General features: G+C 34.0%; 1 protein-coding gene across 4 annotated transcripts in view; it reads right to left on the bottom strand.

The window, feature by feature from the left end:
- Positions 1–26,427, bottom strand: part of LOC138697596 (probable phosphorylase b kinase regulatory subunit alpha) — a 75,624-nt gene that overhangs the window by 22,358 nt on the left and 26,839 nt on the right. For 2 of the 4 annotated variants that reach the window (XM_069822971.1, XM_069822973.1), the window contains exons 13-19: positions 17,122–17,194; positions 15,697–15,788; positions 13,840–14,004; positions 7,084–7,252; positions 3,079–3,218; positions 2,614–2,786; positions 1,158–1,280 (exon numbers count right to left, since the gene is read on the bottom strand). In XM_069822971.1, coding sequence (XP_069679072.1) covers positions 1,158–1,280; positions 2,614–2,786; positions 3,079–3,218; positions 7,084–7,252; positions 13,840–14,004; positions 15,697–15,788; positions 17,122–17,194 — 935 coding nt within the window. Of the gene's footprint in view, positions 1–1,157; positions 1,281–2,613; positions 2,787–3,078; positions 3,219–7,083; positions 7,253–13,839; positions 14,005–15,696; positions 15,789–17,121; positions 17,195–23,777; positions 23,926–26,427 lie in introns of all 4 variants that reach the window. The other 2 variants (XM_069822974.1, XM_069822975.1) reach the window with 2 other exon arrangements.

Here is a 26,427-nt window from a genome sequence, read left to right as displayed (position 1 = left end):
GAATTTGAACCTACAAACCTCGAATCCGAAGGCTAGTATAATAACTGTTAGACCACTGAGGATGACTATTCTTGCTAATAGTCAATCTTATCCAAAAAGTTCTCTTTCAAAATAATGTCATTAACCTATAAATTGAAAGTCAAAAACCATATTACTAGAGTCCAGTGAAAGTGTTTTACTTTAAAAAAAAAATTCGTTTAAAAATTTCAAGATTTCAGTATTACTGCCAATTTGGCAATGTTAAATTGGCAGTGTTGTTTTAAAATTACATATAGGCCTATGCAAGTTTTAAAATCCTGGCTTAAGATAATAAACATGATAACACTAGTATATGCAACATTTTCAGCATCAATTTTCAGTGTTTACTGTTTTCAGTTTAGAACTGTGTCCAAACCGATACTGAACTCCCAGTTCTCTGTTTCAACATGCTTTAGAACTCGTTCAGAACAGGTGAAATTTGTTCTCGATTAAGGGCAGAACTGAGAATTCTGAACTTCTGACACATGCGCAGATGTTTTAATCTGAAGTTGTGGTTAAAATGCTTCAAGACTAGGCACGTTAAAATAATAAAAAATAGTCCATCATGAGTGATTTGGAAGGTGATAATGATATATTTTATGACGAATTGAGTTCGGAAGATGAATATAATTTTAATATGAGAAGAAACTCTGCAGGCTGTGAAAAGGCAGTTCAAGAAACATTTCAACAATATAAAATCCCGAACTAGTTCGGACACCGTACCCAACTGGCGCATGCGTCGAAAGAAGTTTGGTATTAGTTCAGAATGTGTTCTGAATTGCTTGCTGGAACAAATCTTTTAACACTTGGTTGCATTAATTTGTTGACAAAATAGCGGAATGAAATGTGTCATCGAAAAACGAAAAAACAAGACTGACATTATGAAAATATTACTTAAAAATACTGTACATTATTGTTAAGATTTCGTAAATAAACCAAGTATTGCTAGAATTCATTTAAAAGTTTAATTTTTTTTTTTTTTTGCGTTATTATAGTACGAATTCATGTTATTTCGCGATTCAAAAGTGCACTTTTTTGGGTTATGGAAACGAGTATAAAAATGATACAAAGAAATTGACAAAATGAAAACAATTAGCAACACTGCGTCCCATGAATTTAAGAGATTTACGTAACATTACCTGCGTTAACATGGCAGTACTTTCATCATCACCATATGCTTGATGTATTAACTGCCTCAGTTCTATTTCTGGAAGAGGTGCTGTGATGGTGTGTTCATTTGAAGGAGGCATGCCAACGGTAACCTGAATAAGATACACGAAAAAAGGGTTATGTTTCTAAAAATATAAATACATATAAGTAACATATTTTCCATTAATATTTTGCGAAACTATAAAAACACTCGAACTCTGTTATAAAAGTGTTTACACAAAGATATTTAATTACATTTGTGTGAATGACGAAGAGGTATTTTAATGAAAGACAAAATGTTGCTAGATTGTTAGGAAGTAGAATTATAGACCAGTATTCTAATCAAAGATTAAGTATAGGTTAGATCATAATGAACATGAGTTCCCAAATATGAGTCACTATTGTTTTTATGCTCGACCATGCCGAAATGTAGTAATTATACACCTGGTAGCAGCCCTTTAATGCACCTCATTAAAGTACACCTATTCATTAAAGTTCAGTTGTTCAGCCAATCAGAAATCATCATTGTAGCATTATAAAAGCGCAAGTATCGATTATTCTCAGATATGCAATCGAAAGACGTCATGGAGGCTGGAAATCCAATACTGTCGCAGAAGGTTATGTTCTGTTACTATAATAATTAGCGTTAATTGTAAATAATATTCAAATAAATTCAATTTGTCATCTCGTTTTTCATGTCTAAATCAATTTCCAGGTTATATCAAGATTAATGTTCATGTTACTCTCTAGATTATATCAAGGTCAATGACATTCGTTCCTCGGAAAAAATCAATACTTTCGCGTCTGCGCACATCTCACAATTTAGAAGGTCAGTTCCGCTCCTTACTTAGATAACCATAACACGAATACTTATGAATAATTTCAAGTTATAAATATGGCCGAGCATAAAAAGTCGTATGAAACTTGCCTATAATGGTAATTAAAACGCTCGTATGAAAATTATGAAACGAGCGCATACTCGCGTCTTAATTACTACCATTATAGGCTCGTTGCATAATGTACTATTATTGAACATGATAGAGGTTAACTTAATTTACACATCCAATTCACTCATTACCTATAATATACACAAAAATTATTTATGTGATCTACTAAATGTCTGGAGAGTATGGCAGTATCATGGTTAAGGCATTGCACTACAAGCTAGAAAGCCGCAGGTTCGATTTCTGATCGAGTCATGGATTTTCTCCATTAATCTAATTCCTATGGCCACGCTACGACCCTAGGGTTTACTCAGCTTCTAACAGAAATAGTATTAGGGATATTTCCTTGGAGGCAGAACACACACAGGTCTGACATCACTACTGCTACTAATGCTGTTTATCTATGAAAGATGGGAGCCTTGAACTCCCATTACCCTGATGGAGTATAATAGGAATACCTTTTATACTTAATGTGTTACTGTTTTCAATATATGATGTTTACCTGTTTCTGCCGAACCAGCAAGTCAGTAACTGCCTTTGCTAGATCTTCAACTCTTTTTCCAAGCATTCCAGCTGTATGACGCACAAGACCCCAAAGCTTCTGCTGACAAGCTTTCTCGTACAGCACTTTCAGCAAATCTTTCACTGTCACATTCTTTCCATCCTCAATAATTCCTGCAATAAAATTACACATTATTGTAGAAGTGAGTTAGAATGAATGAATGAATGAATGAATGAAATAATCATTCTTCCCCTACTTCTTCTCTTATCATATTCTCTGATTATAGTGTCGACTGAAAACATGCCTCCACTTTTTTTTTTTTTAATTTCAAGCTTCTACATCATCATATCATTTTCTTTCTCCATGATGTGGTCTAGTGTGCCACTGTAGTCCTTTCCTTTTCAATTTGATATTTAATATTCTTATTGATTACTATTTGGAAGGAAAATGACGTAAATACAGTACCTGTATTGAAATCAAGTCCCTGGGTATCAACAAGATACTGTAAAATATCCCCTTGCTCTTCCAGATGTTCTGTCTCTCTCAGCATGGTAAGGAGTTCCTCAACTTCAGTGTCTGCATACTGTGCGCTTTCTGACGTCATTCTGTAACCAAGCCCTCTACTATACCAACACTGCATGATACTGCGGCCATTTCAAAATTTATTAATTACAGTGAAAACTTCGATTATCGTCATTAATTTGTTCCACATCACTGCTATGATTATCATTGAAGTGACAATCATATCAATATATTTAACTTTATTTCAATCGGTAATTATGTATAGAATTATAGGATGGGTTAGCTCATTTAAATCCAATTTTAATCCATTTTATTTATTACAGAAGAAAATAATTAAAATATGTCTTCATAAACCTATTGATTTTCCATCTCAAAATTTGTTTTTAGACTTTAATGTACTTAATGTAAGACAAATTTATTATATTGTATTAATAAAATTCATACATAAAAATCGAAATAATTTTGAACTGTATTCTCATAGTTATGAAACAAAAGGTATGAATTCTTTAAGATTGTTTGAACCAAAATGCAACACTGTTACAGTATTTAATCATAGTAGTAATTTAGGCCCAAGAATATATAACAAATTTATATTTAAATATCCTAATCTTGTCAATTCTAATAGTTCTAGTATTAAATTTAAAAAGTTATGTATGGATTTTATAAAAATTGAAAAATTGTAAATTTAAATTTATGTACTATAATTGCATAGTAGACATAAGACAAATTGTATTGTATACTTATTAATTTCAATTCAGGAATCCGCCCCTGAGCACGAGTTCTCCTCTTTCAGGGGCGAGCTAAAGTTTTTTCTGTATATATTATATGTTATGTAATAATTATTAGCAAAATAATAAATAAAAATAAAAAAAAAATATCATTTAAAACCCATCTTGTACTGATAATTCGTTCCGAAATAAAACATAGTCCCATATAAACTTCATTCTTTATGTTATAATTTTGAATAAAATTATATATTACAAGACCTATCATTCCATAACACTACTACAATACAGTAGAGCATCGATTATCCGAAACAATTGGAGACAGGGGGTGTTTGAATAACTGATTTTTCAGATAACCGATCATTTCCGAAAACAAATTGTACCGGTGTCATAGGAGCAGTATGAAACAAAGATACACTGCAAATCAAGATTTCAGGTATAACTCCCTGTAAAGTTGATTTGAATAATTTCGAGAGAAAAATTGTTCCGGAGCCGGGTATCGAACCCGGAACCTTTGGTTTAACGTTAAACGTACGTTAAACCAAAGGTCCCGGGTTCGATACCCGGCTCCGGAACAATTTTTCTCTCGAAATTATTCAAAGATACACTGATATTAAACACAAAACTGTACATATATTTTGAATCCACGTCTTACAAATAAAACAGAGAGCTGACTAGCCTAGTTTGACAAGTTCAAAATGGTCATTAAAGTTCGTCTACAATTTAGAAAAAGAAGTCCGATTTTTTTTTTTTCCTTCAGAGGTGACTCTTTTTTTGCCGCCAAATCTCGTGCAAATTTGAATTTACCACCTGGAACACTTTTGGTTAACCGATGTTTCGGTTGATCGGTATTCGAATAATCGATACTCTACTGTAATTTAATTTAATAAAAATATTTTTAACAGGCTGTTAACACTGTAGTATCAACTACCAGGTTAGGTAGCATTGATGAAATTTATGATAGAGATATGGTATTTGGCAAGGTAAGGCTGAGGATTCGCCATTTGATTATCTGACATTTGTTTTACAGTTGGGAAAACCCTGGGGGAAAAAACCCAACCAGATAATCAGCCCAAGCAGGAACTGAACCTGCACCTGATCGCAGCTGTGGATCAGCAGGCAAACATGCTATCACTTAAACTACCCCCAGTGGCAATAAAAATGATTACATCAATTATATTCTTATGTGACTTTAGCAGAAAAGCTTAATAAACACTGTACTATGAAATAAACACCAAACCACATTGAAATTAACTGACACACTTTCAGATGCCCATGTTATAAGGACAGTGGGCCTACAGAACGAAACTTTCAGGCACATGCTAGAGATTGTGCTAATGTCAGTCATTCAGGAGAAATGTACTGGTACTGTTACGTGACCAGGTAAAAACAATGATTAGTAGAACTTCGACGATAATCGAAACTCCACTGTACAACTCATGATTTTATTATTTCTGTTTTTAATACTTATATCTCTTTCATAATTTCCCTTTTAATCTTTCCCTTAACTTCATTTTCCCTTTTCTTCTCCTGTCCTCTATTCTTTTTACACAACTCATCCCCCACCTCATTATACTTTTCTGTTCTCTTCTCCACTATTATCTCTTCAACTTTCTTCCTATTTTTTTAATTTATTTTTTTGTTTTTAGTTGGTTATTTAACGACGCTGTATCAACTACGAGGTTATTCAGCTTCGATAAGATTGGTGATAGCGAGATGGTATTTGGCGAGATGAGGCCGAGGATTCGCCATAGATTACCTGGCATTTACCTTACGGTTGGGGAAAACCTCGGAAAAAACCCAACCAGGTAATCAGCCCAAGCGGGGATCGAACCCGCACCCAAGTGCAACTTCAGAACGGCAGGCAAGCGCCTTAACCGACTGAGCCACGCCGATGGCCTTCCTAATGTTAAAAGTCTTTCTGTTTATAGACGAAAAATGTAAGTATGCACATCAATTTACTCCGTGTGAAGTATGAATTTTAATCCATGTTGAATCTTAACTTGAATTTTAACTTACGTAAAACTCACCAAGCCCCATTTCTTGAATATTACTAAATTCTCTTCTCTTAGTAAGACTTACATTAAAAAAAAAAACACTTCTAACTATAAGAATATTAATGAATTTAAATACTATTATAGTCACAATCATGCCATGGTATGAAAGAAAAATTACACAACCTCGAGAGGGAATCGAACCTGCGACTTCCTGTTCTCCGGTCAGGCGCTCTACCACTGAGCTATCGTGTTTGTCTCACGCCAAAGGCTTGGAATTATCCTTTCATACTGGTGACTATGTTATAGAGTACTGTCCATAGCGTCTGATCTAGTCAGCACTGCTTATGGGTGTGAAGAAGCTTTTTACAGTTTACAGTTTCTTCACACCCATAAGCAGTGCTGACTAGATCAGACGCTATGGACAGTACTCTATAACAGAGTCGCCAGTATGAAAGGATAATTCCAAGCCTTTGGCGTGAGACGAACTCGATAGCTCAGTGGTAGAGCGCCTGACCGGAGAACAGGAAGTCGCAGGTTCGATTCCCGCTCGAGGTTGTGTAATTTTTCTTTCATACCATGGCATGATTGTGACTATAATAGTATTTAAATTCATTAATATGTCACATCAACGGACGTATATACGTCACCAAACATCGTAGATGTAGATTACACTTATAAGAATATGGTGAACCTAAGAGTTCCTGAAGTGTCTAATTGACAAACTTTGAAAATAAATTCATACATACCTAGTGAAAATACAGTAATATAGGTACATGTTATTCGAGATTTTCTTTCATATCAATCTACTCGTATATTAGATGAATTGTATGAAATTCAAAAGTTCTCAATCTGATACATATTTCAGAAGAAATATTTTTCAAAATGGCATAGTTTGGAACTACATAATTTATACTTTATACCTTCACTCTGAGCTATTTAGTAAGTGATGGCAACAAACAAGAAACATCGAAACTGATTCAATGTCGCATTTCATTAAGAAACTTCACCTCTTTATGATTCCCTTTAATTTTACATACATGTCACATACATTAACTCACACACAATGAACACAAATTTACTCATAATTAAATATATAGACAAATAGACATTCTACTGGAATTTCGAGATTTTAAAAATCATTTCTAAGTTACCAGAATGAACAGTTCATAGATTCTTAAATTTTTCTGACAAACAAAAAATGGTTGCCAACATGAAGGCTCAGTTACCTTGTCTTGGGAGCGGCATTCTGCTTCCACAAAGGTACCAAGTCATCAGGAGAAGGTGATCGAGGTGATGATGCCTTTCCTGCTTCTGTATCGACTGTTAAATGAGATGGGATCACTACAGATGCTCGTCTATCCCAACGCTCTTCCCCTTGCATACCCAAAATATCAGCTACAAGAAGCATTACAATGAAAGCTAATAGGGCTACCAACATGCAAGCACAACAATAAATAGCACAAGCAGAGAGAAATCACACTCTAATGTACAACTATTTTACAGTAAGCTTAAAGCTGCAATCACTATTTGGAGAAACATGAATAATACATTTATTAAAATTAGAGACACTTGGTACAAAGCCACTCGTCTTTGAATAATATATTAGTCACTTTAATATTCTATGGAGCCAACTGTCCGCAATATGTGAAACCCGAATTACGCAAGTGAAGTATGTATGTATGTATGCATTTATTCACACTGCAAATGGGTATATTGTATATCCGGTGGCAGTGGTATTCTGGATACATACAAAATATTCCATGGAATTTCATATAAGTTCTTTATTCATTGTGTGTGTGTGCCAAAGAGTCAGAGAGGAAGGCGGAGGCACACAGAAAAGTAGCAAGCAGGAAAGCTTAAAGAAATGGACAGAGAAAAATATATATACAGAGGTATAGGCAGACACAAGGAGAAGCAGAACGGGAAGACAATATAGAGAGAGAGAGAGGGTGAGGTATTGAAAGACAAAAAAGACAGAGGAGAGACATTGAAAGACAGCAGAGAGAGAGAGGAGAAGCATTGAAAGACAGCAGAGAGAGAGGAGAAGCATTGAAAGACAGAAGAGAAGAACTGAAAAACAGAAGAGAGCCATTCAAAGACAGAAGAGAGAGAGGAGAGCCATTGAAAGACAGAAGAGATAAAGGATAGCCATTGAAAGACAGAAGAGACAGAGGAGAGCCATTGAAAAACAGAAGAGAAGAACTGAAAGACAGAAGAGACAGAGGAGAGCCATTGAAAAACAGAAGAGAAGAACTGAAAGACAGAAGAGACAGAGGAGAGCCATTGAAAAACAAGAGACAGAGGAGAGCAACTGAAAGACAGAAGAGACAGAGGAGAGCCATTGAAAAACAGAAGAGAAGAACTGAAAGACAGAAGAGACAGAGGAGAGCCATTGAAAAACAAGAGACAGAGGAGAGCAACTGAAAGACAGAAGAGACAGAGGAGAGCCATTGAAAAACAGAAGAGAAGAATTGGAAGACAGAAGAGACAGAGGAGAGCCATTGAGAGACAGAAGAGACAGAGGAGAGCAACTGAAAGTCAGAAGAGACAGAGGAGAGTCATTGAAAAACAAGAGACAGAGGAGAGCAACTGAAAGACAGAAGAGACAGAGGAGAGCCATTGAAAAACAGAAGAGAAGAACTGAAAGACAGAAGAGACAGAGGAGAGCCATTGAAAAACAAGAGACAGAGGAGAGCAACTGAAAGACAGAAGAGACAGAGGAGAGCCATTGAAAAACAGAGAGAAGAATTGGAAGACAGAAGAGACAGAGGAGAGCCATTGAAAAACAGAAGAGAAGAATTGGAAGACAGAAGAGACAGAGGAGAGCCATTGAGAGACAGAAGAGACAGAGGAGAGCAACTGAAAGTCAGAAGAGACAGAGAAGAGCCATTGAAAAACAGAAGAGAAGAATTGAAAGACAGAAGAGACAGAGGAGAGCCATTGAAAAACAGAAGAGAAGAATTGAAAGATAGAGGACAGCCATTGAAAGACAGAAGAGAAGAATTGAAAGACAGAAGAGACAGAGGAGAGCCATTGAAAAACAGAAGAGAAGAATTGAAAGATAGAGGACAGCCATTGAAAGACAGAAGAGAAGAATTGAAAGACAGAAGAGACAGAGGAGAGCCATTGAAAAACAAAATAGAAGAATTGAAAGATAGAGGACAGCCATTGAAAGACAGAAGAGAAGAATTGAAAGACAGAAGAGAGCCATAGAAAGACAGAAAAGAAGAATTGAAAGACAGAAGACAGAGGAGAGCCATTGAAAAACAGAAGAGAAGAATTGAAAGACAGAAGAGACAGAGGAGAGCCATTGAAAAACAGAAGAGAATTGAAAGATAGAGGACAGCCATTGAAAAACAGAAGAGAAGAATTGAAAGATAGAGGACAGCCATTGAAAGACAGAAGAGAAGAATTGAAAGACAGAAGAGAGCCATTGAAAGACAGAAAAGAAGAATTGAAAGACAGAAGACAGAGGAGAGCCATTGAAAAACAGAAGAGAAGAATTGAAAGACAGAAGAGACAGAGGAGAGCCATTGAAAGACAGAGGAGAGCCACTGAAAGAAAGAAGAGACAGAGGAGAGCCAATGAAAGAAAGAAGAGACAGAGGAGAGCCATTGAAAAACAGAAGAGAAGAATTGAAAGATAGAGGAGAGCCATTGAAAGACAAGAGAAGAATTGAAAGACAGAAGAAATACAGAGAAGAATTGAAAGACAGAAGAGACAGAGGAGGGCCATTGAAAGATAGAAGAGAGAGATGAAAGGCATTGAAAAACAGAAGAGAGGGAGTAGAGGCACTGAAAGATAGGAGAGAGAGAAGAGGCATTGAAAGACAGAAGAGGCAGAGGAGAAGAGTAGGTAGACAGAAGAGACAGAGAAGGACAGACAGAAGAGACAGACAAGAAGCACAGACAGACAGACAGAAGAGACACACATTCCAATAATTTCATTTATATTTATCTCTCAGAAGCAGGATTTACAGACAATTAAATACCGTACGTGTAACTATAATCTGCTGTACTGAATATCTGAAAATAATGGAAATGTGTATCTACAAAAATGATAAATGTACAAATTATGGTATGTAAATTCATATTTCTCCTCTCAATATCTCGCATAGCAATTCCAACACTGTGCAAATGATCTATCTAGGAACGAAAAACAAAATTACATTTCAAATACAGAGAGACTATACAGCAGTCATATTTCTTGCACAATCTGTGAACTGTTAACAACATTCCACTATGGAACATTTACATTCTTTCTTTTTCATGTAAAAGGCATGCATTTATTTTTAATTATAGTTATCCATATAAAATGTCAAATATTTTTCAAAACTGTTTCAAACTGCAATGAGTAAAAATCTGAATACTGTATAATATTACATTAAATTCCCATGTATTGTATTTTCTAAACCACATACTTATTAACCCTTCACGTGAGTGATCATCCAAATTTTACTTGACAGAATTTCATTTAATACAATATTACTGTGAAAAGTGAGATTAGTTTCAAGGAAAACAATTTATTGCTTTTAATTTGAGAAGAAAAACTCCCATAAACTAGTAGTACACACTATCAATCTGGCCGAATCAGGATGTGTTTTCCTACTATAATGTCGTTTAGCAGGAGGAAGACTACATTTTCACCATCTTCTATAAAGTAAGATTTTATACATCAAGTTTAACGAAGAGGAGTTGAAGTATAGTTGCTGCGACTGTGGCATGCTTAGTAGCCGAGATAAAGAGCACCACATGAGTGGATAAGATTTATAAATAAAACCCTGTATTATACATTACAGAGTTGCTACAGTGCTACATTGCATGCATTTTATATGAAATGAAGACGTAAATAAAATGCAAAGAGAGAAGAACACAAAGCTTAAAGAATGAGAAAAAAACTAATGTTTACTCATAAGGAAATAAAAATTAGCAAATTCATGCAGAATGTCTTGTTGTTCACTCTGCCATCAAAATTTGTAAGACTAGAAACTACAACAACTATTACTGCAACATTATACAAAGCATGAAGAATTTTGTACACTACATGAGATATATTTACGGGGTGTATTGACAGACGTGTCTGTTCTCTCTTCCTGGATGCCAAAAAGTTTATTTTCATTATGCCAACTGTCTGTGCATGACCCACACTCATAAAATATCGAGTCGATTTTCTCATATTCAGTACCGGTATCTATTACTTATTTTTCAGGGAAATGTGCAAAAAATGTACTGTACTTTTTCAGTTACTGGTACTTTAATCTTGATGCAGATAAGAGGCCTGCCTTCACATCTTGCTATTTACAATCTGTAAATTTCGTAATTCCAATTGTTGAAAAAATGTTTATTCAGTAACTTTCAAACATTATCAAAACTTATTACTTTCTAGAATAAGCCACTACAATGGCTCAGTGACATGGCGTTGGAGTTAGAAGTCAGGAGGTTCAGGTTCAAATCCTATTCTACCTTGAATTTATAACTTGTATTGGGCAAACTAGTGGTCTGGCAACACTGGGGTTTTCTCTGAGTACTCCAGTTCCCATGTGATATCATCATCATCATCATCATCATCATCATCATCATCATCATCATCATCATCATCATTTCCTTCGTCATCATTCATTCATTATGAGCGTAATGTGGACCCACTATCTGTGGCGCACTCTGGATAGTCTCTGAAGAACTAAGTGATCTATGCTTCTCGGTATTAGTGACATCTGTGAGCCCACTTGTAGAGTCAAGGTGAATAACGACAAATTAAAGCCTCTGCCATTGTAGTGGGGGAGGGAAAACACTTTCCATAAAGAAAATGAAGAAGTTCAACCAAGGAAACTTCAATCTACTCGAAATCCCATTTCTCATGATTTAACTTCTTTTTTAACAACTCCTCATTTAAGTTAACCTTCCAACTCTGGTGGAGCAAATAATAATAATAATAATGTTACTGTCCTTGAAGCACTCTGGCAAAAATAGCATTACATTAAGATCTTCTCAAGATCAGCTCTAACAATCTCCTTTGTTTTCACAATCATCGAATTTGAACTTTATTAACACAAAAATAAATGTTTAAAAGAAACTATTTTCTAATGAAATGTGACTAATTAGAAGTGCTATAAAAATAGTTAAAATACCATATCTACAATTTGACACAAATTCCAACAAAAATAACTCTTAAATAATTACTTGAAAGTGCACAATGAGAAAGTGTCTAAAAAGTACAGTCCACTATTCGTTAAACATGCAAACAATAAATTAAAGATGTTCTCAACATATCAAGATTTCATCTGAACCACATAACACAGTAACAAATTTAAACAAAAAAGACACAAATTACTTCAATATATCTACCTTATCTTAAACTGAATTGCAATGTGGGCATGGACATCAATCACTTAAAAAGTAAAAGCTTAAATTCACAAAAGTGTAAGCAACAAAACCTTTAATAATGTAAAAAAAAACGACAGACACTATATTCAAACAGGTACCAGTATTTCAGAGCTGGTAGTAGCTAGTACTAACAAAGAATATATGAAAATTTAAAAAAATAAATATGTAGTAATGTAGATGAAAATTAACTTTATTTAATTTCAATTCACATAATAAATTCGTCATTTTTATGTATTTTTGTTCGGAATTATCCATAAAACTTTCGAGCTTCATAAAAATTGATGTAAAATACTGTCAATTTTAAACTATAGCACTACTATGTGAGAACTTGAAATTAAAAATAATGAAGCTCTGCAGTGTTTTTATAATACCATTTCAAGCACAAAGCAATATGATTGCAATGGGACAACAAATAAATCTTTGCTCGTTAAAAGTTGTACATTTCCCATAATAATACAGTATATGACTGACTATTTCACATAATATAAATTTATGGTTTTAACAATAAAAAGGTTAATTTAATTTTGAAAAGACATCCAAAAATTTAAATTAAATATTTCATCCTAGTTCCTAATCATGAAAACCTTACATTTCAACATGATAAAATGCTTCAATAATTTACACTAAGCATGATGACTACTGAAAAGATAATGGCTGTTGAAGTATTCGAAAAGTTATGCAGTGACAAAAGTAAATTACTAGTATATATTTTGTGTGTCTGTGTCTGTGTGTATATATCTTTGGCTGGGAGGAAAAAGGTCTTAAGTAAAAATTGTATACTTTTCAGGAGAGCAGTAGAAAGATTGAAATCGGTGTCAATTATAGAGTTTTTTTAATTAAGAGGTTTTTCCTGGATATTATTTGTTTATATTTCTTCTAAAATAGGTAATGTTGCTCATTTAACAATTTTCTTGATTCTTTCCAAAAATAGCCGCACTTAAGTCCTTTTAAGACCAGAAGCCAAACTGAGTAGAAGGGACTATTTAAACATAAGACCTTTTTCATGTCAAAATAAATGAGAAATGTAAATTATTAGGAATGCAAAATGGGTCTTAAACAATTATAGTACTGTTTACCCTGGTGCTTAAAGTTTTAAAAGGAAAGGGCATCAGTATGTGATAAAATGGCTAAAATACAAGTTAGACCTTTTTAATAGGGAAGCATGGAAAGTAAACATGTTATGGTTTGTAAGGAATAAAGTATTAAATATTCTTAAGCACTTTATTCTGTGTGTGCTCGATTCGAAAAGTACTTAGGACATTTGGTAACACTCTGTAAATCCAGTCAGGAGTCTTGTTTGACTTTAGCCGTTTTACCAGATTGTAGAGAATTGTTTCCACTTTCAGAATATATAAAAATCTCATTTTCACAAAAAATTGACTTAAGACCTTTTTCCTCCCGGCCACAGATATGTGTGTGTGTGTGTGTGTGTGTGTGTGTGTCTATATATATATATATATATATATATATATATATATATATATATATATAGACACACACACACACAACGTTTTTATGCACTGCAAGATCAAAATCTTGTAACAAGTTAAACTATTCTCAAGTATTTTAATAACACAAGTTGTGACATTGCATGCTTACGTTCCACTGCTATAGATCTTGTCTTCTTAATGGCTCCTTTCACTGACATCCGGCGCCGCATTGTGCTTCCCTTGCGAATGGCTGGACGATTCAGAAGTTGTGAGCGAGGAGTAAGTGACTTCAACAAATGTTCTTCCAAGTATGTTTGTACTTGTGGATTAAGACCTACGAAAATGAAGTATTCAATTTTTTATTATGAAATAGTATCTGAGCATCTTCAATAAGTGTTTATGTGCAGGATTAAAAGTACAGCAATGTACAAATATTGAACTGTGATAATGCAATAAAAAACCTGCAACATGAGTTTCTACATTGACACAAGGATAATTCGTCGTCTATCTTCAGCATTTTAATGAAATTAATTAATGTGTCATAAATAGAGTCCTGTGAATGTGGTTTTATTTTTAAGGAAAATACGTTTTAAAATTTCTATATTTCAATGTTATTGCCAATTTGGTGGTGTTATTTTAAAATTATGAATAGACCTATGCAAGTTTTATAACCCTGCTTAAGATATTAAACATGATAAGAGTGGTACAGTATATGCAGCACTTTCTGCATCAGTTTTTAGTTTTTACAACTTATAAACTTTATCACCTACCCTGCTCAACATCTACTTGGAGGAGTGAGGAACTGTTTTCAAAACATGGAAGGGGTGATACTGTCATCCTCTGAGGAGTTTAGTGCTGAGAGGAATGCGGTTCCGACTAGTGTAGCGCGGTACTAGAGTGGGAGGGAACAGTGACAGCAGCAGTCTGGAAGGAAGTACAATCATACTGAAAACATTCGCCCAATTTACGAGAGCAGCTTATTAGTTTTCTAACGTATTTTTGGCGAGATAGAGATACAACCATTCGTACGTACGTGTTCAGAGATGGAAAGTATTGTAGAAAATTTTATTTATTTACTTATTGTTTATTTATTTATTTATTTATTCTGGTGAAGTTAAGGCCATCACACCACCAGAAATACAAATACAATAAAATAAATAAAAAGAAAAATCATAATACAACTACAATAATATAAATGAAAACAAGAATCATATTATAAAATTTAGTGATTAGTAGAATTGAATTAAATTTGTAAAGTAATCAATTTAAATATACTGTACTGCTGAACTCACTTGAGAAGTAAAACTACTTGATTTGTATTTTAAGATATCATCAACAAATGATTTTCGCATGAGATTATAGGAATCTGTTTTTCACGATACCGATCACACATATTCTAAAATTCCGATAAAATAAAACCAAAAACTTTTCCACAGCATGTTTCCTTAAAAATGACTTGTAACGGTGAAATATTTAATATGAGTAATTCATATAATATTAACATAGCTAACATCAGGGAGATGTTTGAGCAAAAATTGCAACAATATATTTAATATATTAATAACAAAACCATGTAGGCCTAGGTAAACAATATGTATATGAAATGTTCACACACTACTACAAACTGAAGACTGCATATTTTTGGACGATTAATACTTCCCACTCGGCTCGGCTTGGCTGTGGCAACAAAAGAATCTACCTGCAACCCCCCGCACCGATGGCAAGAATACCTCAGGTCCCAGCGCTAAACTCGTCGGAGGAAGACAGTAGTAGGACGAAGAAGAATAAAGTGTATAAGATTTGCTGATGATATGGGGTTGTTAGCAGAAGGAGAGCCGATACTAAGGGATATGCTACTGGACAGCTGTGAGCAGTATGGAATGAAAATAAATGCAAACACGACGAAGACCATAGTTATCAGAAGAAAAATAAATAGGTACACATATTATTAACAGACTTTCTATTATTTCTTTCTAGTCAACATAACAGCAATAGCAATATAGCAAACCAATGAATGTCAACTCACGATCAGGCAAACCATCCTCTTGACTGCCAAGGAAGCTTAAGTTGGTGATGCATGATGTACTCAGGAAATCATTCAAGTTCCCTAGTGCCACTCTAAAAGAGAAAGTCAACAGTATTAAAAGGTGGCAACATTAAACAAAAATACTTCATAAACTTTTTTTTAATATTTTCAAAATACTCTAACAAAACAGAATACATAAGCAGTGCATACATTTATTTCGTACTAGCTAAAAGTACCTGGCGTTGCCCGAGTTTTCCTTTTTGCTTCTGACTTAATGGGTTAGGTGCAGCTTACAGCAGTACAATTTTTGGAAATATTCAACATTTTTTTCCTCCATTACTGTATCTTGTACAATAATAAAAATTGGTATGTGTAAAACACTGTCCTGCTATATGAAAAAAATATTTTTACGATTTGAAAAAAATTACTCATATTTTTTTTTTTCAAAATTAAAAATGGTGGCAGTTCACTGTGCATTGATGAAGCATTTCCCTCATAAATCATAAATTTGTTAACGTTTTCATGTTCTCTCTCTTTTATTTTATTGCTGAAACTCATATTTACAATATCATTCCTTAATAAATAATATTTTTTTTTATTTTGTGTTAGAAGAAAATACTGATATTTGACCATTCTTTTAAAAGAATTTTTTTTATCAGACAATCTATCAAAGGTAGAGAAGTGCTCTTGCATCATATTGTATATATAACATGTATAAATGTACACAAAAAATTTCATCACAGAATGTTGCATAGTTTTTTAGTTATATGGGAAACGCTTCATCACTGCACAGTGAACTGAATTTTGAAAAAAAATAAATAAATAAATAATAATAATAATTTTTTTAAATCGTAGAAATATTTTTTTCATATAGCAGAAGGGCAGTGTTTTAAATGTACCAATTTTCATTATTGTACAAGATACAGTAATTGAGAAAAAAAATACTGAATATTTCCAAAATGTTACTGCTGTAAGCTGTACCTTAACCCCTTAAGATCTCAGCAACTCAACTATAGGAAACCAAAACGAATTACTGTCTTTACTAAGCTTTCCTCGTCCCTGAAGATGAATCTTTACATAGCATCAATTAAATGAATTAATGACCTTAGCCAAAACGCCTGCCAGATTAACACAATTTAAAACTGAAGATCAGGCACCGAAAAGAAAAGATGTCATCATGTGCCTTACTGTTTTTGTTTTTAATTAGTTTTGTCTTGTAGTTTAACTAAACAAAAACATCCCCTTGGTCCCTTTACATCTGTGTAGCATAGACTCAATGTTCTACATTCATCTAAAGCTATGCTGACACAAATTTAATGTAATTTCCTGTCTATGTGTGGTTTCGCTTGGCATTTAAAGACAGTTGATAAATAGGGAATTCTCTTGTTCCCAGTCTGAACACCTAAGCCACATTCATTTACACACCTCGTTCCATTAATATATCCGCTTTTCAGTTTCTTCATTGTTGTTATCATAGCAAGTGGTATTTTTCCTTGATCTGAAACATAAAATAAAGAGAAAAGATAATGAAATGCTATTGAAATGAATGCTTGATGAATATACTTTTTTACATTTCATGTAAAAATATATAAACATATGAATATAAATTATATGACATTTTCTAAACCAACCAGGTTATGGTCCCAACCATTTCGAATCAGTGGAATTCTATTGTATTAAAATATTTCACATTTGAGATATTATTCATATATCACTTTCTTTACCGAAGCTGTGCAATTTGTAGTAATTTTCATAAAGAAATAATAAAATAAACTGGAATGAGAGCTGGTAAAGAAATGACGGATCATTTACGAAAATTATATCAACTATACAAAAACGTTGATGAATTTACACAATTAAATCATTTTCTTCTTTACATCTCTTAAGTTCAAAAATTTGAGAAGGACTTTTTCATTTCGGAATTTCTGTTCGAATTACCTGAAATTTTGAATTAGCACAGTTCAACTGTAATGCATCATAAAGACATAAATTTAGCCCAAATAATACGACATTATTCATTTAATAACTGTCAAATTAAAACAGGTACAGTAGTTGTTTAAATATGAAGTTCCTATCACACTAGTACACTAAAAATTCAACTGTTGTGTCAGGTGAGAAAGCCAGATATTTTCTCAAAAGGCAACACCAACGAAATTAATGAAGAACCAAAATGCACTGTGAACATAATATGAAATTTTGTTATGAAATTTTGTTCATAATGGCTTTTGTATCTGTTAATTCTCTTTCCTAGAGCATGAAGAAAAAAGGCAGTTAGATACTCACGCTGTCAGCTATCAAAATAATTACAGAATGTCGTTAAATTGGTAAAATCATTTTGCTATGGGGTTCATGTTATTGATTTTAAGCCAGGATAGCATTTTCTTGTACACAGACACATAAGGCATATGTAACATGACTGAGATTTCGAAATTTATAGTTGTATTAATTGCATAAAAGAGTAAATAAGAGAATATACAGGGTGATTCACGAATATTGTACCATACTATAGGATCAGATTCCTGACATCATTGTGAAGAAAAAGTTCATATATACATGGGTCCGATTTTGAATAGTTTTGGATAAAATCATGGTTCTCTCTTCCATAACACACATCCTTGTGAACTTCTCTCCCTCTGGGTATCTGGAACTGTGTGTGTTACACTACAGCAGATAGCAGCAACACGAAGTCTCATGACATCAGGGTCAAGATTAGAGATAAGGCAACACTGGTACAACGTATGTATCTAGCATCCGAACAGCAGATGTTAGACTAGACGGCAATTCAGAAGGCGGATGGCTACTAGATGCGCCGTAGCCTGTATGGCATATGACGTCACAAGCTTTAACAGGAGAACCAGTCAGAATCAGTCAGTAACAAGTGCTTCTCGAGTTACTTTGTTCACGTGTGGATGTTTTAAAACATCGAATAAGTAAAATTAACATTTACTGTGTATGTGTAAGATAAATAAATGGAAGGAGATACTATAAAAAGACAAGAACTGCACAGGCAGGCGCGGGAAATACTGTTTAAGGTGTATAATTATTTTAAAAACATTAACAAGTAGAACTCTGCCGGGCATCATGGTGCTGGCCGCAACATTGCCAACGTGCAGGAGACGACTGCAGAAGCATGTGGTGTGGGTTTGCGAACCGTGCAAAGAATTGTTAGTGAAGGAAACAAATCTTTTAATGTGAGCGGAACTGCCACGTTTCGTTCTCCTGGAAAACATCCTCGTTGTGAAAAAACAGTCTTTGAATTAGATTATTTTAATAAAAGTGTGCTGCGACGTACAGTATTAGAATGTACCTTCGAGAATCCGACTCTGAAGAATCTGATGGGACTGATGAGGGAATCAGCGACTTCGATTAAAACCAGGTACTGAATATTTATTAAATCCTAATTTATATTAAATGTGACCGAAATGTGGCAATATAACATGGTACTCGTAGTTATTGTTTTAGGGTATTTAACTAGCTAAAATAATTTGCGCCTAGAAATAGACCTAAATACAATTTCTATTTAAATAGTGTATCATTTTTTCTAGTAATACAACGTATACATTTCGTATTAAAATTGTGTGATATAATAATAATAATAATAATAATAATAATAATAATAATAATAATAATAATAATAATAATAATACCACACATAAAAATCTTAAAACTTGGAATAGGCATTATTAATAGAACATAAGATTTGATAATGTCCTAATAAAAGTTTTGTCATGCTTGCAGTAATCAACAGCTAAGGTCATTATTGTCATTTTAAAATTGAAATTCTCTCCTCAGCTACTTGTATTGCGCGCGCGCGTGAAGTACGATGTGGCAATGCTGTGCATTGCCTTTCTCTCACTATCTGTCTCTCTCGACGCAAACGCTAGCAGCCGACCACCTTCCGAACTGACGTCTAGTCTAGGGAATGCGGGATGCACAGTTCACACTCAGGTGACTTCATGTATTTGAAAACCGGGTTTAATACAGATTTTTCAGGTGAGTAATAATGTGAATGTTCTTTAATGAATTTATAATACACTCAGTACCATTCTCGTAAATAATTTAAATACTTAAACCTTCACAATCTGCACGTTTGTGTTTAAAATTCATGAAAAAATATGACATATGTTTATATGAACTTTTTTTATCACAACGATGTCAGAAATCATATTCTACAGTATGTCACAATCTTCAGGAATCACCCTGTATAATTCTTGTAAAAATCAATATTCGTTATTCAACATATTTCTAGATTATTCTCTACTTCATAAACAAACATGCTATTGTTAACAACATGCTCTCTACAGCTATCATTAATTCTCTTAGTGCTTAATGACAAACAAATTAAGCAGTGCAACAAATTGAAAAGAAAGTGCTTTAAGAGGAAAATAAGTGTGATAAAATAAGATGAAAGGAAAGAAAGTGCTGTAAAAGGAAAACAAGTGAGATAAAATAAGATGAAAGGAAAAAAAGTGCTGTAAAAGGAAAACAAGTGAGATAAAATAAGATGAAAGGAAAGAAAGTGCTGTAAAAGGAAAACAAGTGAGATAAAATAAGATGAAAGGAAAGAAAGTGCTGTAAGAGGAAAACAAGTGTGATAAAATAAGATGAAAGGAAAGAAAGTGCTGTAAGAGGAAAATAAGTGTGATAAAATAAGATGAAAGGAAAGAAAGTGTTGTAAAAGGGAAACAAGTGTGATAAAACAAGATAAAAGGAAAGAAAGTGCTGTAAGAGGAAAACAAGTGTTACAAAATAAGATGAAAGGAAAGAAAGTGCTGTAAGAGGAAAACAAGTGTTACAAAATAAGATGAAAGGAAAGAAAGTGCTGTAAGAGGAAAACAAGTGTTACAAAATAAGATGAAAGGAAAGAAAGTGCTGTAAGAGGAAAACAAGTGTTACAAAATAAGATGAAAGGAAAGAAAGTGCTGTACGAGGAAAATAAGTGTGATAAAATAAGATCAAAGGAAAGAAAGTCTCCAAAAATCATTCTATAAATGCTGCTACACTCGTTATTGATTACGTTACTATTTAAGAAAATTAAAGCACAATTTTCACTTAACAAAACAAAAGCAGTGTTAGAACGTTCTTACTGCTGCAGCCTCTACTTAACAGAAATGTCTAATTGAATGACTGAGGTTAAGATACCTACATTACTGTTACAAACATATATAAGCATAGGAGAAAATTACAAAGAAATGAGTGCAGAAGAAAAATAGTAATAAATCTGAGAAGAAATAAAATAATGAATTAATTCACTTCATAATTAATTTAATACTCCCACTGCTGAAAAAAATGTGCATGTCAATAAGCTATTAAAGAGTCATGTTTTTAATTCTAAAGTATCTACTTTCCAACTGGGGAATGTTGAAAAATTAAAACAAAACTCAAAAAATTATGTTACACTAAAATAAACTTTTAATAACTAACTGCCAAAGATGTATAACATACACAGTAAACAGTAAGTATTGTATATGCTGTAAATTGAATAATCTGTATAGCTCAATTGATGAATTGTTTATGCTTGTAAATGGAGTAATATGCATGATATGTATTATCTATTTTTGTATATCTCAACTGATTGAATTGTTTATGCTTATAAACTGCATTATTTACTTGCTATGTATTATATTTTTATAACTCAACCGATGAATAATTATTTAGGTTTGTAAATTGAATCATCTGTATATTTTTTGTAGAGGCACCAATGTAACTCTGTTGATTCGAACCTATGTTCAGGCCTGGCTTAGGTCCCCGTTTAGACTGATTACCTGGTTGAGTTTTTTCCGAGGTTTTCCCCAAACATAAGGCAAATTCCAGGTAATCTATGGCCTCACTTCACTTCATCTCGCTAAAAAATTGTAATCTTGTAAAATTTTGACTTGTTACACATCTTAAAGCTTCAACGCTAATGTAAGATCTATGCAATACAATAAATTAAATTAAATGAAAAATGAAATGACTTTTAAAAAACCTGGAGGTTTATTGCCGCCCTCACATAAGCCCGCCATTGGTCCCTATTCTGAGCAAGATTAATCCAGTCCCTAGCATCATATCCTATAACCCTCAAATCCATTTTAATATTATCCTCCCATCTATGTCTCAGCCTCCGCAAAGGTCTTATGTTGGGATTTCGTAACGAGTTCTTTTTTATGATGATTGGTTGTTAACCCTTCGCCCACCCTCCATGCTGGAGGACCATCCCTTAATGGCTATCTGCGACTGCTTATGTCACTCTAAAGGTACGGTCACACATCGCTACTTTTGCAGCGATGCAATACAAAAAACTGCGCAACTCTCGTACTGCAACGTGTGAACAATGGTGCAACCCGAAAAGTAGCGGCTGCCGAACCTGCTGCCCGCTACTTTTCCATGCTGCGCGCAGCTTAAAAGTAGCGACGTGTGAACAGGGTTCTCAGGGTTGCAGCCGCAGCATTTTTGATATCGGTTTTGTTGAAACTTTTGCTGCGGTTGTGACCAGTGTTGCCACCCAAATGTGCCAATGATACTTTTATTGTTTGGATGTATTTTAATGTTAGATGTGATGAAAATAAATTATTTGTAACAGTTATTAAATGCACAACACAGTCTGAGCACATTTGCTGACGATATAATTCACTTTTTTAATTTTCTGTAGCGTAGTTTCAAACAGGAGGGTTGCCAACATTGATTACGTGAATATGCTGTTGGTTATCATTTAAGTATATAGGCGTTTTTAGAAGCTTTATAGTAAAAATAATGCCAATTTCTGAATACTAGTTAGAACAGAAAAGCAAATAATAGATAAGTAAGCTTTCGCATGAGTTTATTAATAATGTGAACATAACCACAAAATGTTTTTTTTTTTTTTTTAATCCAATGCCACCAGGTTGTCTTTCGACATTTCTGGTCTTCTCTCCTGGCCGTGGCTTAGTTGTAATCCACTTCTGAGGTTGGGGCGCCTGGAAGGCGGAGTTACATTAACCCGATGATGTGTTAGGATGATTATGATAATGTAATGCCAGGAGAGTCTTAAATCTAAACTTAACCTAAATTCCAGACCATGGACGAGCACAGGAATAATCCCCTTTAAGCAAAAATCCCTGTGCTCTAACTGGGAATCGAACCCGGGACCTCATGAACTATAGCCAGAAGCTCTGACCACTAGACCATGAGGCTGGTCTTTCAGTAAAATATACTGGAATAATTTATGCATTAAACAAAAAATATTTCGAAAATTCGACTTTTTTAAAGTTTTAAGCTGTACCTAACCCCTTAAGGAGGAATAAAAATGTAAAACTTACCCACTATCTCAAAAATATCACAATTATAAGAACTTTTGAAATAATGCCTCTTTTCTTTTTAACACACACCTACTGCATATTGAAAAATACTGGATGTCTCGATAACAGTAGGCCATAGTATATAACGCATATTATAAATTTACTGTTAGATTGGGGAGCCTCCCTCCCAATAACGGACACCTCCCAGATGCGGACAGATTGTTACGTCCCTTCGATGTCCGTAAATGAGAGGTTTCACTGTATATATAATCAGCACATTTTTTAACCACATTACATTGTCAGTTTTCAACCCATCTTTGACTCAAGTATTACTACTATGTTGCCATTATGTATATTGAGAAGTCAACACAGAGATGGAAATCTGCAGCATGACTGCAGCTGCAAAAGTAGCGCCTTGTGTGTGAACAGACTCGCAACCTCCAGTTGCAACTTTTGCAGCACTCGGGTTGCGCAGCACGAAAAGTAGCGTGCAGCGCGCTACTTTTGGCTTACGTGTGAACACGACACGCAACTTTTGCAGCTGCAGTACAAAAGTTGCGCAGCAAAAGTAGCGACATGTGACCGTACCTTAACATGTGTTTAAATTATTAATTTATCATCATTTCGATAACAATCTATGATGATAATTGAAGGTGTACTGTATAAGACGTGGAGACAGGGAAAGAAGAAGACGAAGGATAAGAACAGAAGCAGTAGTAGTGCATGAAAGAAGATGTGGAAAACTGTTAAAGACATTTTTGTGAAGTTGCTTTCCTTACCTGTTACAATTTTTTTTTTAAACAACAAGATCTCTATAAACATTACCTAGCATGCCATCATGTAAAATCATTGTAATAGTTGGTCTTCCAAGCAACGGGCGCCAGTTCATCATAAGGAAAGCGAGGTCACTCTTGAAATTGTTGGCCAACAGGTCGACATCGTTTATTGTGTAATACTGATCCACATCAAAACTCTATCCTCGTCGATGACATAGACAACAAGCAGCAGGAAACAAGCCAACATGCATTAGTAAAACACACAAGCCTTCCAGGTGCCAAACATTCACCACATCCCACATTTAAACAGCTGAAACCAAGACTGGATTTTAATTTACGAATTAATACTTACAAGGAGAGGACACGCTCTGTATATCACTGAATGAAATAAGATTTTGTGAGATGGAAGTACAAGACGTACTGTTTAAAGTCATACCTGGTATGGGTGGCCAATGACACCTCGTTTTGGAAATATTCGCTATTGTTTATGACATACTTCCGTTAGGTAACTAATAGGGAAGCAGCTCATATGATTGGGTGCTGAGGTCGTCCAGGTAACCTGAGTTCGAATCCTAATACTTTCTCATTTTTTAAGCTTGATATTATTATTATTATTATTATTATTATTATTATTATTATTATTATTATTATTATTATTATTATTATTATTATTATTATTATTATTATTATTAATTCCGGGTACAGTTATGAGAGAAAATGTTAATATTTTAATTGTCAAAATCTATATGCTAGACGCCATGAGCTAGATTATCTGTTCTTTTGTAAAGTCCTCAAAGGTGATATATCCTGTGACTCTTTCTTAAACAATATTACCTTACGTATTCCAACAAAAGATATGAGAGCCCACAAACTTTTCTATATTAGAAATTCCAAATTCCTCTCACCAGTCTCCAGATGCATTAAAAATGCCAACATGCAATGGCTACGAATTCGATCCTTTCAATGTATAGACTTAGTTTGCTCTTGGCAACGATTTATCATTTATGTATTCTTTTAGGCATTATACTCAATTATCATTGACTCATAGTATTCTTAGTTATCCATTCATCATCATTATTGAAATTAATTGTAATTGTATTTATGTGTAATAATTATTTTTGTATTATGTTTTTGTTATATTTGTGCTGAACTGTAATTGGCCACTGGCTGTTGTACAGCACATTAAATATAAATAAATAAAAATAAATTAATTAATTAATTAATTTATTTATTATTATTATTATTATTATTATTATTACTATTATTATTATTATTATTATTATTATTATTATTATTATTATTATTATTATTATTATTTTAATTCACTTTCAGTTGTCAGTTCCTATATTCAAAGCCATGTTGAAATATGCGTGGTATGTATCAAAATTAATAAACGAATGACAAGTGTTTGTGAATGTGAAGGATGTCTGTTTCGCACCAGAAGCGCGGAAAAATGTGTGTGACTGGACAACCTTCTTTCATTTGCTGTGCATGGTGCAGGAAATATGTATGTTTTGTGTGTTTTACGTCATCATAATGAATCGGGTACAAAATGAAATGGAATAGCTGCTACAGAAATAGAACAGACACCAGTGACACATCTTACCTTCCTAGGTGAGCAGTATTTCATTGTTTATGCTTTACAATACAATGTTAGTTAATTAGTAATTTGTTTAAAACATGATGAAGCATTCAATACATTGAGAAATATCATATAGGTATGTAAATAGATAACTGTGATCACGATATTAATCATTATTAAAAGAAAAAAATATAGGACCAGTTAAGATTCGAACTCAGGTTGCCTGGCTAACAACTCTGCAGCCAACCATATGGGCTACGCTGTTACACAGTCTAATGCTTCCCTATTAAGCACCTAACGGAAGTATGTCACAAACTATAGCCAATATTTCCAAAACGAGGAGTCATTGACCACCCATAACAGGTATGACTTTAAACAGTACGTCTTGTACTTTCATCTCACACAATCTTATTCCATTTGGTGATATACAGAGCGTGTCCTCTCCTTGTTAGTCCAGCAGTGAAGGACGTTCAAGTGTCCCCACTATAATATGAGAAAGGAACTAATTTAATAAATCAGACAAGTTACTGTACCAAAAATAGCAATAATGTGACGTATTTAAGGTATGAGTTGTATAAAACAGATTTCCTAAGGTGTGAGTTGTGTAGAACAGATTTAGAGAAGTAGATATTAAGTACAGTGCATACATTTTGTCTTCCTCCATTTGCTTACAGGATGTCACAGCAATGCCTATACTAAAAGCCAGGTTATGGACGAACTAAACAGGAAGCAGTTGGCAGGGCGAGAGGAAAGTGCGGGTTAGAGGGGTAGTCTGTGCAGCGATAACGTTGAGTATGGCGGAGCGGAGGGGGGAAGGAGAACGGAGCTTTTCATTGGACCTCACGTGAAAATGTTGTCTGCTAACGAAAATCTGGCAACGGAATCACGGAGACAGTGTAGCCAAACTTCCCAGTTCATTTGCAGTCCACGTGCATTACGAGTCGCATTTCGTACCAGCGTCATTAGCTCATGCTTTCTTAAAAACAGTAATTTTAATTACTAATATTGTGGATAGTGTTATCGAGAACTATATACAGTAGTTATTTTAAACATATCGGTGACAAACGCTGAACATGCTTTGAATCTCGCGCCACTATGTGGCAATAGAGCTCAGAAA

Source organism: Periplaneta americana, chromosome 4, assembly GCF_040183065.1.
Source record: "Periplaneta americana isolate PAMFEO1 chromosome 4, P.americana_PAMFEO1_priV1, whole genome shotgun sequence".
Lineage (NCBI taxonomy): Eukaryota > Metazoa > Arthropoda > Insecta > Blattodea > Blattidae > Periplaneta > Periplaneta americana.
Note: the sequence above shows the minus strand (reverse complement) of the source record. Positions and strands in the feature narration are given on the sequence as shown.